The 17,353-nt window shown below is 46.7% G+C and overlaps 1 protein-coding gene across 1 annotated transcript in view; it reads left to right on the plus strand.

Moving 5' to 3' along the window:
* The window catches only part of CELSR3 (cadherin EGF LAG seven-pass G-type receptor 3), a 94,907-nt gene that overhangs the window by 62,858 nt on the left and 14,696 nt on the right, over positions 1-17,353 (plus strand). The window contains exons 16-27 of the mRNA XM_079966984.1: positions 1,953-2,054; positions 3,361-3,375; positions 7,646-7,740; positions 9,759-9,968; positions 11,791-11,974; positions 12,665-12,814; positions 13,799-13,985; positions 14,180-14,347; positions 14,985-15,111; positions 15,464-15,670; positions 16,014-16,188; positions 16,768-16,880. Coding sequence (XP_079823110.1) covers positions 1,953-2,054; positions 3,361-3,375; positions 7,646-7,740; positions 9,759-9,968; positions 11,791-11,974; positions 12,665-12,814; positions 13,799-13,985; positions 14,180-14,347; positions 14,985-15,111; positions 15,464-15,670; positions 16,014-16,188; positions 16,768-16,880 — 1,733 coding nt within the window. The remainder of the gene's footprint in view (positions 1-1,952; positions 2,055-3,360; positions 3,376-7,645; positions 7,741-9,758; positions 9,969-11,790; positions 11,975-12,664; positions 12,815-13,798; positions 13,986-14,179; positions 14,348-14,984; positions 15,112-15,463; positions 15,671-16,013; positions 16,189-16,767; positions 16,881-17,353) is intronic.

The raw sequence follows: 17,353 nt of genomic DNA on the forward strand, positions 1-17,353 counted from the left end.
TATGAGCCTGGATTCCTCACGTCAGAGGCTCTTAATTCCCTCTCAGCTCCTATCTGCCGTTTTTTTTTATAGTCCTTTGTGTTTACCACCAGATCTCGGAAGGGCTCTGTCCCAAAAATGTCCATGTTCCTTCTAGCCGGGCCTCCATATTTAAAGGTGAAACTCAAAACTTGTTCCTTAATCCTTTTAGGTCCAAATGTCCCAAAATCTTCAGATCTCCACAGAGGGAGATCTTTCCATTCCTCCTTCTTCAATTCAAAACAAATTTTCATCATCCAATCCTTTTTTTCTTTTATATCCATCTTGACAGGCCTCCGGCTCTCCTTTGCCTTCTGCACCTTTTCAGCCCCTCCTTCCTGCTGCTCCTGTTCAACAAATATCTCTTTCTCCACTTCCTCAAGTTTCCCAGGTTTTTTTTCTTGTTCAGCTGCCTGGACTGTAGACAAAACATGACTTTGCTCTACCAATTTTCTCACGAGAAAGGCAACCTCATCCAGATCAGCTAATATCTTCCGGCCAATTTCCATTCTTGTAATGTCCCTGAACCCCCTCTAGAGGGATTCTGGTTATTAAGTATTCCTTACACTTCCAGCCCAACAGTCCAGTTAACTTGTTTCAATTCTTCTTTATTTTCAACAATTTATCGCTATGTTGTAGCAAATGTAACCAGCAAGAACGTCAGAAACAAAATTCTCTATTTTCTCCCACTTTGACAGCTAATTTGACAGCTGTCAAAGTCTTCTATGTCTCCTCAGCAGGCTCCTCTCGCGGATCACTCCCGGGTTTCGGGGGGGGGGAGCTTTAGCTCTCAAAGTTGGCTCTTATCCTCCAGCACAATTACTTATACAGTCCATCCGTGTAATTAATAATTTAATCCAATAAAAATGAGATAGTCTCTCGACCTTAATTATTTAGTCCTTGCTTCAGATTGTTTACAAGGCAGGGGAGATGGACTTCCTTTTTGCACCTCCCCCACTCGTGCCGAATCCAAGAAAATTTTTTGTCCAATATCCAAATTTCCAAATTACTCACGGGTTGTTGAGATTTTAGTCCAAATTTTCAAAAAAAGAAGTCAGCGCTCTCCGTCGAATGGCATGCGGCTTCGCTCGGCAGGGGAAGCAGAAGACTCACAGCACCGCGCCGCTCCCCGTCCCCCGCTCCGCAGCCTTTAAAAAGGCTCCTTCGTGGGTCGGGGGCGCAAATGGTGCCCGCCGAGTCACCAGGTCCACGGGCTTCTGCGCCCGTGGTTTTTGAGGGTCCCCGTGTCGCCGGCGTGGCAGGACCCGACTCCTGTCGAGCAGATTCCCTCCGGAGCTCAGAGGGAATCCGCCATTCGGCTGTGGCGCCAACCCAGAAGTCCCAGTACGTTTCTTGTTCCAGGACTAAATGCAAATCATGTCATTCCCAATGAGCCAACCTTCCCACCTTTATTCACTCCTTATTTTAACATAATAAGTTAGCATGACCATCTTTGAAACATTTATCAGTCATAGAGGCTTCCTGGTCGCTGCTGAAGTAGTACTATATGAAATTCTTTCTGCAGAACACAACTCTGCACAGATTCTGTATCACACAACTCGGGTCTATGCTGCAAAGGATTTGGAAGTTGCCCCTCTGGGTCCCTTCAGCAGTTCACAGCCTAATATTTCTTTAATGAGTTGTATCATCCCCCACAGTAATTTTAGATTTTTCTCACAAGGCCACTGTATGTGTATAAAATCTGCTGCCTCTGTAGTTTTGTGGTCTAGTTTCCTTTTTTGTGCTTTATAAGCTATTAAATACCATTGAAAATTGAAATTTCATTTTAGACAATGTTATATTTTATTCGATGTTACACTGATCAGTTTTGAGAGTTCTTCAAAGGCCTCCCTGTCTTCAATCAAGGCATTGTGTGGAATAAAACCCCTACCTTAGATTCCCTGTGACTTATGTTTCTGTGTTTGGCTTCACAGTGCTCTACGATGCATGTCCTAAATCTCTGAAATCTGGGGTGTGGTGGCCTCAAACCAAGTTCGGCTTGACAGCTGTGGTGCCTTGTCCCAAAGGTTCACTGGGTAAGTGTTTCCACTTGCAGGGCGATGACTTTATGGACAGATTGGATCTGTCCTGTTTGGTTTCAGCAGACCCAAGTCACTGCTAGTCCCCCTTCTAAGTCATATCTTTTCTGTCTTCTTTTTTCCAACACTGTCCTAGCTGATTTCTGGGAGCCATTGTCATCAATAAGATTTTGAAGAAATTGGGCCTTCTGAAGTAGGCTCAAAGATGTTTGTTGTCCTGGCAATAGACTATTTCTGACATTAAATAGAAATGTGTTGGTGATGCTGCCAGGATTCAGGATTTTTCAGTTGGAAGGGACCTTTGGAGATCCTCCAGCCCAATCGCCCACCCCTGGCTCAGTGCAGAAATCTCCATAGCATCCCCGTCAAGCTGATTTGTAAATATATTGATGGTGCTTTTAACAGGTGGTGGTTGTTTTGCATTATCTTAGCCTTCTTATTGCTGTGCTTTCCTTTGTACTTTTGTTGCTGTTCTAGTGTTTTTTACTGCCTTTGAATTCTTGATCGCCACTGGGTGGAAAGGTGAGAGATGTAGGGTGGAATTCAAAGAGGTGCTAAGGAGATCACTAGTCAGTGCAAGCATTTCTGCTTGCCCTACAGAACAATCTCTCCTCTCCCCCCCCATGTGCTGCTTTGAGGGGGCCAAATTGGGGGTGCATGGATGGCACAGGGGAGAAGAGAGGGAGGAAGCCCCATTGCACTAGCACAACTATTTATCTGATCAACAAATAAATACTTCCAGCAAATGAGAGCCAATCATCTCCTGGGGCAACCTGTCCACTAGGAAGCTCTTACCACTAGGAGGTTTCTCCTCAAGTTTAATCTGAAATGTGCTACCCTTCTATTCTCACCTATTAGTTCTAGCACTGCCTTGTACTACTGCCGTCCTTGGTGGGGGAGTGGGTTGCAGGGCATTGGGCAGTCCCATCCATCCCCACATATCGATGCTCTGATCAAGGCACAGCATTTGACAGAATGATTTGGGGAAGTGTTGTCTTTTAGGCTCAAGGAGATGGGTTGCCTTGGAATGTTTACATATGGGGGGGGGAGTCGCACCGTTGTTTTGTTTAAGCCATTGCTTGCTTGAATCCAAATATACTCTTTGGATAAGTTTTATGGTACATATAAGTTTTGTGGTAAATACACTTTTTGGATAAGTTTTGAGGATCGATACACATACAGTTCTGCACAGTTGCCTTTCAGCAGAGACTCTGTCCTGGGAAACTCACCGTGCATTAGCATTGCTTTAGAACTTTTAATGTTGTCCCTTTTCTCTACGTTTCTTTCTCTTCCACCTGTGCAGGTTTGCGGGGTGCAGGTAAGGCCTATTGCTGTCTCTTTTCCTCCCCTCACCTGCTTTATAAGGGCTGCTTTGTGTGGCTTCTCCATTCCCTGCTTCCTGCTTGAGACACCGCTGGACCCCACACTTTCCCCATCAGCTGCAAGGGCTGCTGGCACTATCGTTCTTGCCTTGCTTGGCCCTGATTTCCTTGTAATCCTGCCTGAACCTTCAGCTTCTTTGCCTATCACCAGGCACTAACCTGCAGAAAATGGCCTGCAATTCCCCCTTTTTATTTCCTCCCACTCCCTCTGCGCTTGTATAACCTGCTTCTGCTTCTGCTTACTGCCTTGATGTTCTCTTAGGAATTATGAGCAATTCCTCAACCATCCCTACCAACCAATGAGCCCTGAAACTGAGAGGTGGAATGCCAGCACAGCCAATGGTGTAGACTGTGCCTGCTTTCCACCTCTCAGTTTCAGGACATAATAATAATAATAATAATAATAATAATAATAATAATAATAATAATGGTGATGGTGATGATGATGGAGCACGTGTTGGCAAAAGCTAGTATGAACATAAGAAATCGGCTTGGTTGTTGCCTGTTGTGTTGGCTTTCTTGCTTTCTGCTAATTATTGTCTTGGCCATGCCACATGTTTTACCAAGTGTGCTCTCAGCAAGGAGATGCAGCCAGTCCTGGCTCACTGGATGAAGATACATAAATACACATGTTTGCAGACCCTCAGTTGCTGTATTCACCCTTCACATTTCTAGGTATATGCCAGTGGAGGCTGGCCCATTGGGCAGATAGGACACTACCCCACCAAACTTTGCCTGCCCTTAGCCAGCCCCCACGTACTTGCCTCCTTACTTACAACTAGTTTAGGGGGTGTCACTGGCTGTCAGCATGCTCCTCCTTAGTCTCAGTTTTGCTCTTGTAGAATTCAGCAAGGTGGAGGATGATAGGGACAAAACCAGAGCAGGCTCCATCTATCATTGGCTGTGGTTCCATGTAGTGTTGCCTCCCTGCTTTCCACCCTATCCATCCCAATGGGCACCAGCCTCCATCTGTGTCTGCTTAAATGTCTTAGGTGCACATCTCAAAAAGCAGCCCAGGGTGCCACTTTCTAATAAAGAGGAAAAGGAAAGAAAGGCATTGAATTGTGCAATAAGAGGGTTTGGCTGCATGCAGACTTATATTCACGTGCAACATTTTCTACTGTGGAGTAAGTTCAGTTTCTACCCCACCTTATAACACCACATGTACAATCTTTGGATTCTAGTTCTTGTGCTTCAGGCAGGCCGACTGCTTTCTTGCTATTGTTGTTTAACCTCAAGAGCCTTGCATGATTAACTGCTCAAACCTTTTCCTTGATGCTTCCCCTCGGTTTCTTACAGGTAGTTTTTTACACAGCTCTGTGAAGGGGCTGGGGACTGACACAAGGGCCAGACATTCATTGCTGTAATTCTGGCTGCTGCTGAAACTCAGGACAGGTTCCCCCAGATCTTGATTCAGGGAAGATGGTTATATATGTTCAAAAACTGGGTGACTTAGGGAGCAGTCCAGTCTTGGCCATACAGCCTGTCGTAATAGCTGGCCCTACAGGCACATGATATCCTAGCCCTTGGAAAGAACTTTCCCAGACCTTCTCCCTGACAGCGTTTAACAAAAAGTGTGGAGGATTGAGCCTAGAATCTTGAGCTAGCAGAATGGGTAGCCGTCCACTGTGGAAGCTTTAGCAACTGCCTGGGGCATCTCCGTTGATTGGACAGTGGACACTCTATTCAACACAGGAGTTCTCAGCTCAGATGTAGAAGCCCATACTTGCTAAGGAGCAGCATTCGTTTGACTCCAGCATTGATTTATGTAATCCTGGCCCTGCCACAACTTCATTTCCCCTCCCCATTTGTAAAGCAGCAAAGATGACAGATTCACCTGCCATGCTTTTGAACTATTAGAGATCACAGCTGTTGTTACTTTGCTGATGTCTTTCCCATTCAGGTCATTGCTGAACACACTTCTAGTGCCACCGGTGAGGATGGCAGATGGCGCAGGTCATGCTGATAATGGTGTCAGTGCTGTTTGTGATATGGAATATAGCATTAAGGGTGTCTTAATGCTCCCACTAGATATCTATATCACTTCTGTATAGATATTGGTAGTGTGGGCCTTCTGGCTTTCTGTGATGCTGGTGACATTCAAGTGTTCTAGAAAGCTGCATGGCTGTGATTGGTGCCACAAATGCTGGGACCTTGCGCTCCAGTGCAGTGTTCTGTGGCTTAAACACAATTTGGGATTGTCACGTTTCTTTGACTTAAAACATGCAAGTCTTTAGCCCTTTGGGTTGCAGAAAAATTGAAAACATGCAGGTGGCGTGTCGGGGCTAAGCCAGGCATTATGTGCAAACATGTGTACTTTGCCCCAAACATACCTCTCCTCCCCACTGAAAAATGGCTTGTGATATGGAGGAGGTGATGTGGAGTGGAGAAACAGTGGAGGAAAGATGGCGTTTTTCTGCTCCAAATTGTCCATGTAGCCTCTTCCGTCATCTTCCGGTTTTGTCTCTCCAAATTAGACAATTGCCTGTAACCTCTGATCTGGCTGTCACTCAGAATCTAAGAGGAACATAGAAAACTGCTTTACTCTGAGTCTAGGCTTTGGCCTATCTAGCTCAGTGTTGTCTGCACTGACAGGCAGCAGCTCTCCAGGATTTCAGACAGGGGAATCTCTCGGCTCTACCTGGCAATGCTGGGAATTGAACTTGAAATCCTCTGCATGTAAAGCAGATGTCCTACCACTGAGCTGTTGCCTTTTCCCAAAAGAGGTTTAGCGAGGGATCCCCACCCCCACTTGTCCTGGGTGTGGATCTTTCATGCTTCACTCAGATCCTCAGCTCTTCCTTCCTTCTCCCTATGTTTGTACATGCCTCCTACCCTCTGGAGTCCTCCCCAACTTTCCTTATCAAATGTGTCACTATCAAAGAAGCATCAGTTCTGCAAACATAATTGATAAGGGAATAAAATCTTGCCCCAATCCAGAGAAACCTAGTCATGCTAAAGTCCCATACAACCAGTTGGTCAAACTTGCTGGATGTCTGTATGAGAACTAACCCAGTTTTCATTTTTTTAAAAAAAATTAAATAAAAAATTGCAATCTCGGTTTGGAGAGCAGTTGTCCCTCCCAGTAGCACTTGACAAATCATTATCATGATTCAAAACTTCCTCCCCTCGTTTGATCAGCTCTGCAAGCGTACAGTGAGAGATGGTTCATTCTCAGGAGTGCACAAGGCAAAAAACAGAAAAGACCGCATTCAGCCAGAGGCTGATAATGAGCTATCTTAGCTTGCCCAATGAAATTTTAATTCTACATCAGTTCTGATTTGCTCTAGCTGTGCATTGATCCTTCTTTGCGGAGTCATCTCAAGTGACTCTTACGGTAGTCCAGAAAGTCTTACAAATCAGAAATTGTTTTTGAGATTGATAAGGGTTTGCACAACATAATATTTACCCCTCTCCTTCAAAAGCTTTTATCTGTCCATTCATGGGGTAACTGAAATATCATGTGATGTGCTAGATACATGGCAGAGAATCTGTGACTGGTGAGTTCTCTCAGGCCTGTTAGATAATGAAGCTTAATTGGTTTACGACCCCAATTAGCTGCAATTTATAGCGGTCCGGCACGCTCCTCAGCCAAGCTGCGCCGATCTGCTTCTCTCCGGTTTCGCCTTGCAGAGTAAAAACACAGCGGAAAAAACTGTTGCTTGCTTAGATCCAGGCAAACACATCAAGCACTTGTGTGTCCAATTATCAGTTCTTTATTGCGACATTTCTCAGACATACACTCCAGGACTTCTCGCAGCCATAGCTACTGCTTCCTTCTCCCTCAAAAACAAAGGAACAGAGAAAAACTCCTCCCACCTTCGAAATTACACGTCAGAATGTGAGGCGTCACAGAACATCTTAACCCTGTAAGTTCTGAATCCCAACAAGGCCTAGCCTGAAAACAATTAACCCCAGCATTTGAGGGGACTCTCACAAAATTCAAATTTGTGAATGTGAAATCGGAGTGGTGACCTTAGCAAATGCTAATGTAGGGTCTGTGCAGCCTCCTCTGAATCTGTTCCCTCACTGATGCTGGTGTTCTGTGTTGGTGGTATTGCCAGTGCTTTGTTCAGTGAGCCTGACCTGACATGATGCTGTTGCCCTGACAATCTCTTAGTGGGAGGCAGCAGCAACAGCAGCAGCAGCAGGGAATGTCCTCCTCAGTCACTCATTTCTTAACTTAGGCATTCTTCCTTCTCTAAGGTGCAGCAGTTCGGCACTGTGATGAGGAAAGAGGCTGGTTGGAACCCGATCTCTTCAACTGCACATCACCTGCCTTTAAGGAGCTCTCAGCATTGGTAACCCTCTCTGTCTGTCTCCTGTCTGGGTGGGCTTTGCTTGGCTCACAGTTTTGGTATTTCTGAGCTGCATAAGCAACACAGTATCTGTGCAAAGCCTACGCTGACTGCCCTAGTATGTCTGCACAGCAGATAATGTGTGTTATGGGCTGCACACATACAGCCTGCTTCAGAATGAATGTTGTCAGCAGTGCATGGCTTCTCTCCCGAGTGTTATGCCTACGTTTATGCTAAAACAGTGGTTTTCAAACTTTCCTGGCCTGTTTTGTGCAATGACTCTGAACTCGTTCCTGCAAAAAGCCTGCACCGAATCTGTTGGTTTGATTCTGCTGACCCACAGCAAAGGTGACAGTGCAAGCAGCAGCTTGTACAGCAATAACTTCTGAAGCATAAAGGATGCTGAGGTCTGACTAAATTGAGTAGCCCATCGAGGGCATTCAAAGTGCAAAACTTCCCCTTAGGGCTGAAACTGACTAGGCCATAAACTGTGTGCCATCCAGTCCGATCAATCACCACTCAGTTGAGTTGCCTGGAATTAGAAGAGGCAGCTAATTGAATGTTAGGAAAGCAGAATGAGCAGCTTCTGCCCACCCCATCTCTCTGCAGCGAGGCTCCTCCCTCCATTGTTATACTACTAGCCAAATACTTAGATAGATGCTTCTACCACCCTAGCGGGACTTGGGTGGCGCTGTAGGTAAAACCTCAGCACCTAGGACTTGCCGATCACAAAGTCGGCGGTTCAAATCCCAGCGGCGGGGTGAGCTCCCATCTTTCGGTCCCAGCTCCTGCCCACCTAGCAGTTCAAAAGCACTCCTAAGTGCAAGTAGATAAATAGGTACCGCTTTATAGTGAGAAGGTAAACGGCGTTTCCGTGTGCTGCGCTGGTGCTGGCTCGCCAGAGCAGCTTTGTCACGCTGGCCACGTGACCCAGAAGTGTCTCCGGACAGCGCTGGCCCCCGGCCTCTTAAGTGAGATGGGCGCACAACCCTGGAGTCAGACACGACTGGCCCATACGGGCAGGGGTACCTTTACCTTTTTTACCACCCTATCAATAAGAGGGAATCTGCTCCCATCGCTTTGTAGAAACAAATGCCTTTACGCATCCTGCTTACATGACATCATATACACCAGGCATGGTAAAGAAACTTAGCATAGGTAGTTCTACCTAAGATCCATATGGCTCTTTCATAGAGAAAAGCAGGGTGAGGGTGAGGATAAAGTACAGAAATTTGAGGATAAATGTTGGCAAGTGTTAAGGGTTATATATTATTAAGAGATAGGGATGCGGGTGGCGCTGTGGTCTAAACCACTGAGCCTCTTGGGCTTGCCAATCGGAAGGTCGGTGGTTCGAATCCCCATGACAGGGTGAGCTCCCATTGCTCTATCCCAGCTCCTGCCAACCTAGCAGTTCGAAAGCACACCAGTGCAAGTAGATAAATAGGTACCACTGTGGTTAGAAGGTAAATGGTGTTTCCATGCGCTCTGGTTTCTGTCACAGTGTTCCATTACGCCAGAGGCAGTTTAGTCATGCTGGCCACTTGACGCAGAAAGCTCTCTGTGGACAAATGCCGGCTCCCTCGGCCTGAAAGTGAGATGAGCACCACAACCCCATAGTAACCTTTGACTGGACTTAACCGTCCAGGGGTCCTTTACCTTTACCTTTTTTATTGCTTTACCATAAAATCCTCTCTCTTTCTCTCTTTTTCTGCTTCCTTTTCCCCCAGGTAATTAAATATCAGAACCATCTGTTAACTGGATGTTTCTCTTCTCTCATTCCTTCATTGACACAGTAAATGCTAGAATTTGGCCATGGACACAGTGGCAGTTTCACCTCTAGCTAGTTCTGTTTCACAGTTTCCAGTGGTCCCTAATCCCCACCACTTCATCAGCAACATAAGAAGCCCCTTTCCTCTCCATGTGATTTGCACCTCTTTAAAAACAGGAGCTATCTTTCAGTTCCTAGAGGCACTGCATGGTCCCCCCCACACACACACCTCCCTTGTTTTCTGTGTTGGTAGCTGGAAGGTCTGGAAAGGAACGAGACGGAACTGAACACCATAGAAGCCAAGAAGCTGGCCCACCAGCTGCGGGCAGTGACCGATCAGATGGAGCGCTACTTTGGCAATGATGTTCACATCACCTATCGCCTTTTGTCCCACTTGATGGCGTTTGAGAGCAGGCAGCATGGCTTTGGCCTGACAGCCACCCAGGATGCCCACTTCAATGAGGTGAGGGGACTTTTTCTGGTTACTGAGCATGCTGGGAACATGGAAGTGGGGGATTTAGGCCGCAAGGAAGCTGCTCTTCCATCCTACTGGCAGGTAGAATCCTCAAGGAAGTGGGCTTAGATGCTTTTCTCTATGAAGCTGATCACAGAAGATGCTGCCAAAGAAACCCAAAACATAACAGGACGTTTCCTACCTGCTACGCTCATGCTACAGGGCTTGCTTATTTATTTACTTACTCTATCTCTAGATTGGGCAGCTTACAATAAAAATGATTTAAGAGATTTAAAACGTCTTGATTGAGCAAAGATGGCTTAGCTGTAGGTAAGGATATGGGGGGAGCAACTTGATTCAGTTTGCATTTCAAGGGGAATATACCTAATCAGCGCTTTTCAAAACAATACGCAAACTGAAATTCGTGCTAGTGTGAATTTTGCAGTGCAGTAACGCCAGCCAAGTGAGGAGTACACAACTGCATATACTAGGATGGAGTTACACTGGAATTACCCGTTCTGCTTCATTGGTTATACTATAGTGCTTCCTCAATGTTATCACATTATGCTATTGCCTTTGATACCCTTGACCATGGTGCCCTCCTGCGTCAACTTCTGGGGTAGGTATCTGAGTACTACAGTGGTTCCTCTTCCACCAGCATGTTCAAGTCCAGGGGGTAACTCTGGGGAATGCCCTTTGTACCCGCAGCACAGAGGTTCCAGAGGGCACCATTTTGTCCCCAATGTTATTTAGCATCTATATGAAGCCATTGGGGTGGTCATTAGGAGTTTTGGAGCAAAGTACCAAGTTTCCACAAGTGCTGTTTTTCTTTCTTTTCACTGTGTGCACCTTGTCTGCAAGCATTTTCTCACGGCAGCAATGTTTCTTTCAAACAACCATTTCAACAGGATAACTTGTGAATCTAGAGGCCCTTTATTTCTTCTCACCTGTTTCGTTTTATCCAAACCCCCCTTTCCCTTGTGCTGTTTTATTTATTTGCACGACTGCCACATGAGAAAATAATCTTATTTTCTTCGCAACCTTTCCCACATTTCCTATTGCCATTTCTACACATACTTTTAATTGGTTCCTGTGTGGTATACCCATCTGCTCACAGGCTTATAGGAAAATACTCTGATCAGAAGCATTTGCTCTTCAAATATCCAGCCACCCCTCCTCTGCCCCCTCTTTACCCGGGTCTTCCCTCCACCCCAAATCCACTTTGTACAACACTTGCATAATTCTGAAATAAAGCCTCTTGCACCTACTGTCTGCAGTTTCCAAAAGCCTCAAAACAAGTAGCCTCTAATAGATTCTTGAGGCAGGTGTCTAGACAAGAAGAAGTGCCTGATTTGAAAAGGCAGCTTATTACCTTTCTTCTGTGATTAGCCTCCCACCTAAAAGATCCATGTACCCATTCAGTTTAAGACTGAGATGCCAGGGATTAAACCTGAGACCATCTGCATTAAAAATATGTGCTCAGCCACCGAGATACAGCCTTTCCCCATCTGGTCAGCACCTGGATGGGAGATTGCCTGGGAACCAATGTATGCTCCCCTGGGCTCCATCGTGGAAGAAAGGTGGGCTACAAGTGAAATAAATGATTTAAAAGCCAAATAGTTCTGGAAACTGCAGCCTTCTAAAACACAGTGGGGTTGTGTCCCATGCGAGTCCTATTCAGAGCAGATCTACTGAAATTAATAGACATGACTTGCTTAGGATCATTAATTTCTTTGTGTCTACTCTAAGTAGAACTGAGTTGGATGCAGCCCATTGTGCGAGGAGGATTTTTACGTCCTCTGATGTTCCACCTTTGATCTATGCCCTGTAGAACCTGCTGCGGGCCGGCAGCTCAGTGCTGGCCTTAGATAACCAAGAGCACTGGGAAGCATTGTTGCAGAACGACCACAGCAGCGCAGGACTGATGGAACAGCTGAGAGAGTACACGGGCACACTGGCCAGCAACATGAAACTCACCTACCTCAACCCTGTTGGCGTGGTGACCCCCAATATTGGTAAGTAGAAGCACTGCACGGGGGGGGGGGGGCGTTGCTGGAAGACCACAAGCAGCTCACTGACCACCCTGAAGGTCTGTATGATCTGCACCACCATCTGTGAACTCCTGGTTTGCAGGCAGCCATGGGCTTGCTGAGGATGTATTGGGTTTCTGGGGTAGAAGCTGGAGTAGCACAGGCTCAATCGTGGGGGCAAGGCAGCACGGGGGAAGAGGACTGCTAGAATGCCACACCAGTGGGAGGTCAGGTGTGAATGCATTTCTTGGCCTGCCTTACACTGTTCCTTTTAAGTTTTGTGGGCAAGTGTTGGCAAGCCACTGGCTTCGTCCCATGTAGGTGCTTCACGCCTCATGCATGCAGAAGTAATACAGGTATGTTTTCTGCAGTTGGGCAGGAAACCTCCCAAAGCAGGCCTTCTCTTACAAACAGATGCCTATGACTACATTGCCCGTGCACATCTATTTACTAGAAACCACTGTGGAAAGTAGCTCTGAGAGCATCAAACATGCTCCACCAGTAAACATAAGCCAGCATATTTGTGCCTTACTTGATCCTTATGCATGATTTTCCATTGAAGCTGGAAGCATCTCTCTGGCCAAGGGGCCCTTTTCATTTCTCATCATTCACTCAGGTAGGCCAACTCATACCTCATATCTGCTCCTCTCTCTCTCTCTCTTCCTCTCCATGCAGTGCTCAGCATTGACCGCATGGAGAACCACACCCACTTCAGAAGGCGTTACCCCCGATATCACAGCACCCTCTTCCGTGGCCAGGTCATGTGGGACCCACACACCCACGTCGTGCTTCCCCTCTCAGTCCTTACACCCCACAAAGTGGAAGGTAAGTGACTGAGCTCCACCAGGCCCAGACCAAGGTAACCAAGAGCCCAAGAAGTGATTGCCTCCTTCCCAGCATGCTTCATTCAGGTTGCACTGGGCACCCATTTATGTTCCTTTGGGCAGTGCTGTGGGGAAAGAGCAAAGTGCACACAGATGTCTCATGGCTGGAACCCCCTCGGAGAGCTTCCCGTTCTTCTTTTGGAGCCTTGGAGAAGGACTGTTTAATTTACTTGAAGCATTGTTAGAAGTTTGTGATCAGTTGGCTTTGTAACAGAAGAAGCCCTTTGCTTCTCATGAGAGAAAGGCCCAAGAGAAGTTTCTGGTGGGAAGCAGCACCTTCTGAGCAACAAAAAGACAGCTCTCCTTTGGGACAGGGGCAAACCTTTAGCCCATGGGCTTATCTTGGCCCACCAGGGATTCCAGTTTGGCCCATGTTGCCGTTTTTGTGAAACCACACCTTGTTAATCAGATTACCTCCGCTCAATGGGTGGATGATATTGGCAGATGGGAGGGTTGGATGGTCAATGCCTGAAGAAAGAAGACTTGAACCCTCTGCCCATCAGGTGATTGGTTGGGGGGTTTCAATGCTGCTTGGTCACTATCACCCCGTGCCTACCCCGCTGATTGACTTTGACAAGTGGTCAGGACCACCCACCAGTCAATCACTTGGTGTCACTATGATGTCAGATGATTGACAGGTGTGTGATCTCGCCCATCTGTCAAGAATTCACTCCTGGGGTTAGAGGGAGATAAATATCTGGCCTGCTGAGCCAAATAGGTTCCATACCCCTGTGTTGAAGAGGGAGGAATTTCCTTCTGCTTCAAAGGATTGGCCCGTTGGGCTCAATGGGCTCAGCTCAGTCAAAGTATAAGAACTTGAGAGATGATACCACCACAATGCTAGGCACCTCTCTCCTCTTCTGTCCTGCCTCAAAATGGTGCACAGCAGAAATACCATTGGTTCCTTCCTGTTCTGCCTTCCCAGCTCCAGCTCCCAGCACAGCAGCACTGACACTGGTAAACAGTGAAACCAATGACACTGTGGAAACCTCCCCTCCCAAGCACTTCCTGCCGGAACCTGAGCCTGCTGTAACCATCCTCATCCTCATAATTTACCGTACTCTAGGAGGACTTCTTCCTGCCCGCTACCAGGTGGATCGGCGCAATCTCAGGTACCACTCATTGCTTACTCCTCTTCTGGGCTCTTTGCTACCATCTCAAGTCCTACGACTCCGACTTGAATGGACCATAAACAGTTTGTCGAGGATTGGTCAGCAATAGCCCACTCTCCCATTGCATGGACCAGTCTGGGCGCAGTGGTGTTGCCAGGTGGCATCAAGTAACAAGCTGCCTTTGTTCTTTGCAGGCTGCCCAAAAACCCTGTTATGAACTCCCCCATAGTGAGTGTGTCTGTCTTCAGCAACCACACTTTCCTCCAGAGCACTTTGGCAACCCCGTTAGTGCTAGAATTCCGCCTGCTGGAGACTGCCAACCGCAGCAAGCCCCTCTGTGTCCAGTGGAATCACTCCAGCCAGTAAGTTGCTTTGCTGCCTCTTTCCCAGGGAGCCATCCTTCACTTCCTTTTTTACTTTGAGGCCCTATTCATTTGAAATGCTTCTAAGCCACCCTTTGCCCAATGGATTCCATGATGGGCATAAAAATTCCATGATGGGCATAAAAATTATTCAAAGCATAAATACAATTAGCGGTCTTCAAGTAAATAATTGTGCATGTGGAACAACTTCTGCTTTCACAGTTAGGTGTTCCTCCCCCTGCACATACCCTGCGCCATCCCCAAATCTGCTCCAGAACATTGGGGAGAACCCTAGAACAGATTTAGGGTGTGTGTGCAGGGAAGAGGTGGGGGTAGATTCCATGGCACAAAAAGAAATCCTTGCATTGATGGACTGTTCACCTCAATGCCACGCTGAATTCCATTCACAGGCACCCTCCATAGTAACTTAAAGATATAGGGTGATAGCTATTGTTAGTTATACTCAGAGAATATGCATTAAAATCAATGGACCTGAGTCTGACCTGGAAAGGTCAATAATTCAAGCATAATTCATAGATCCTCAGTGAGTATCCTCATGCCTGCCTCTAAAAGAAAATGTCACCTTGAAGACTCTTTCCTTTGAGGCCTCTCTTTTTGGATATCTTTGTGACTGCAGGATTGAGCCCACTGGCTTCTGGACAGCACGGGACTGTGATCTTGTTTATCGAAACGCCACGCACGTTCGCTGCCATTGCTCCCAGTTTGGCACTTTTGGGGTCCTGATGGACAGCTCCCACCGAGAGGTAATTCTGATGATAAGGTCACAGCAAGACCTAGAAAGTGATAAGTGAGGTGTGATCAGAGAGGCCAGGGATAAAAAGCAAAACAGTGGGCCTTGGTATCGCTAAAGACCAAACTAGATGTGTCAGAGACAGCCATGTTTGTTTACTCATGTGCACTGTATAAAGCAGGGAATGAGTGGGAGGTCTAATTTCCAGGAGTGGCTGGCAAGGAAACACCATGGAGACACAAGACTGTTGTTGGCATTTAGTAAACCATGGTTAATAAACCATGGCTTGGTGTTAACATGCCCATCAGGTTACTGTGTGCTTCCTTCTCTGACTTTCTCCTTTTGCCTTTGGTTTCTCCTTGCAGCAACTGGAAGGTGACCTGGAGACTTTGGCCATTGTGACCTATTCCTTGGTGTCCCTCTCCCTTCTGTTCTTGCTGCTGGCCTTCTCCTTCCTGATATGCCTGAAAGGTCTCAAGTCCAACACGCGGGGAATCCACTGCAACATCTCGGTCACTCTCTTCTTCTCCGAGCTGCTCTTCCTCTTGGGTATCAACCGCACTGAAAACCAGGTGAGAGGAGGAGGAGCAAGAGGCAAGTCCTAGGTTCAGCATGTTTGGAGGCTTAGAGCTATGTGTGCCACACGGTCTGCACCCCCCAACTAAGACTGCTGCTCTTAGTCTAGGACACTGTCCCATTGCCAGTACTGAAATAAGATTCAGCTGCCAAACCTGTCAGCTCCGGCACATGGAATTTTGGAGGAGGCATCTTATGCTTTGCCTTAGGCCACAGAATGTCTTGGGCTCCGGAAGCAATAAAGGGAAATGTTGTAAAATATTAGTTTCAGATAAGGAACAAGCTACTCACGCTGTTTTAGCGGAAGTCTTTGAACTGTGGTGCTCTTGCTTGTTTCAGTTCTTCTGCACTGTGATTGCCATCTTGCTCCACTACTTCTTCCTCTCGACTTTTGCGTGGCTTTTTGTGCAAGGCCTCCACATCTACCGCATGCAGACGGAGGCCCGCAACATCAACTATGGAGCGATGAGGTTCTACTATGCCATTGGCTGGGGCGTCCCTGCCATCATCACTGGTAAGTGCAGATGTGTTTGGGAAGTGAGGGTTTCCTCCCCCCCCCCCTCTGTCTCTAGAAAGAAATGTATCCTGGCAATTGACATGCAGAATGTGCTTAGTTTGGAACAAACCTACAGTAGCGCTTCAAACTGTGCCTTTTCTGCAATGCCATGTGACCAAGACGTTATGCATAAGCTGGAGGCATTGCAGTGTGGATCGCCCCAGTTCCCACAGCCGTTGCTCAGCTGAAATGCTGCGGGTAACTGCTTGTGTCAGTCATAAGCCTGTGTCTCTGGGGAGCCAAGACTTCAGGTCTTCTTTTGTGTGGCTAGTCAGCAGCAAGGCTCACAGATCAGAGGCTCTCAAACTTTGTCATAGAAATGAGCCTCCTGGGGTATAAAAGCCTTTTCAAAAGCAAGACCACTGGAGGGTTCTGTTTGTAGCATTCCTGCTCATGATTGCATCAGAAGCTGAGTAGATCAAAGGAGAACAGAGGAAGCAGGTTTACATTGACCTACAAGGATGTGGAAAGTATATTGACTAGGAATGTAGAACATAATACATTGTTCGGCTGACCTTCTTCCTTCCTTTTGGACAGGATTATCTGTTGGCTTAGATCCAGAGGGCTTTGGGAATCCAGATTTCTGCTGGATTTCCATCCATGATAAACTGATCTGGAGTTTTGCAGGGCCCATTGCCGTTGTCATTGTGGTAAGCACTTCTCACATTTCTTCAGTCTCTTTGCCAGGATGCTGTAGCCTTTCCATTTCCTCGTTCAGCATATTTGGTCCCCATTCTGCTGTACCTCTGCTTCCTTTTCCTGTCATTAATGTTTAGTGTTGCACTTATTTTTCCTCTCTCTCCTTTCCCTCCCCCCGCCCCCCACTAGTTTGGCCCTTCATTCTTATTTTATCATTTCTGTCCAGTCTCTAGAAATATGTGACATAATACAAGTGAATAAAATAATGCACAGCATGGAGAAAGTGGACAGAGAAAAGTTCTCTCTCTCTTAAAAGACTAGAACTTGCGAACATTCAATAAAGCTGAATGTTGGATGATTCAGGACAGACAAAAGAAAGCAGTTCTTCCCAGAGTGCATAGTTAAAACATGGAATTGGCTCTCGCAGGAGGCAGTAATGGCTACCAACTTGGATGGCTTTAAAAGAGGATTAGACAGATTAATG

This window comes from Podarcis cretensis (assembly GCF_951804945.1).
Source record: "Podarcis cretensis genome assembly, chromosome: 2".
NCBI classification, from domain to species: domain Eukaryota; kingdom Metazoa; phylum Chordata; class Lepidosauria; order Squamata; family Lacertidae; genus Podarcis; species Podarcis cretensis.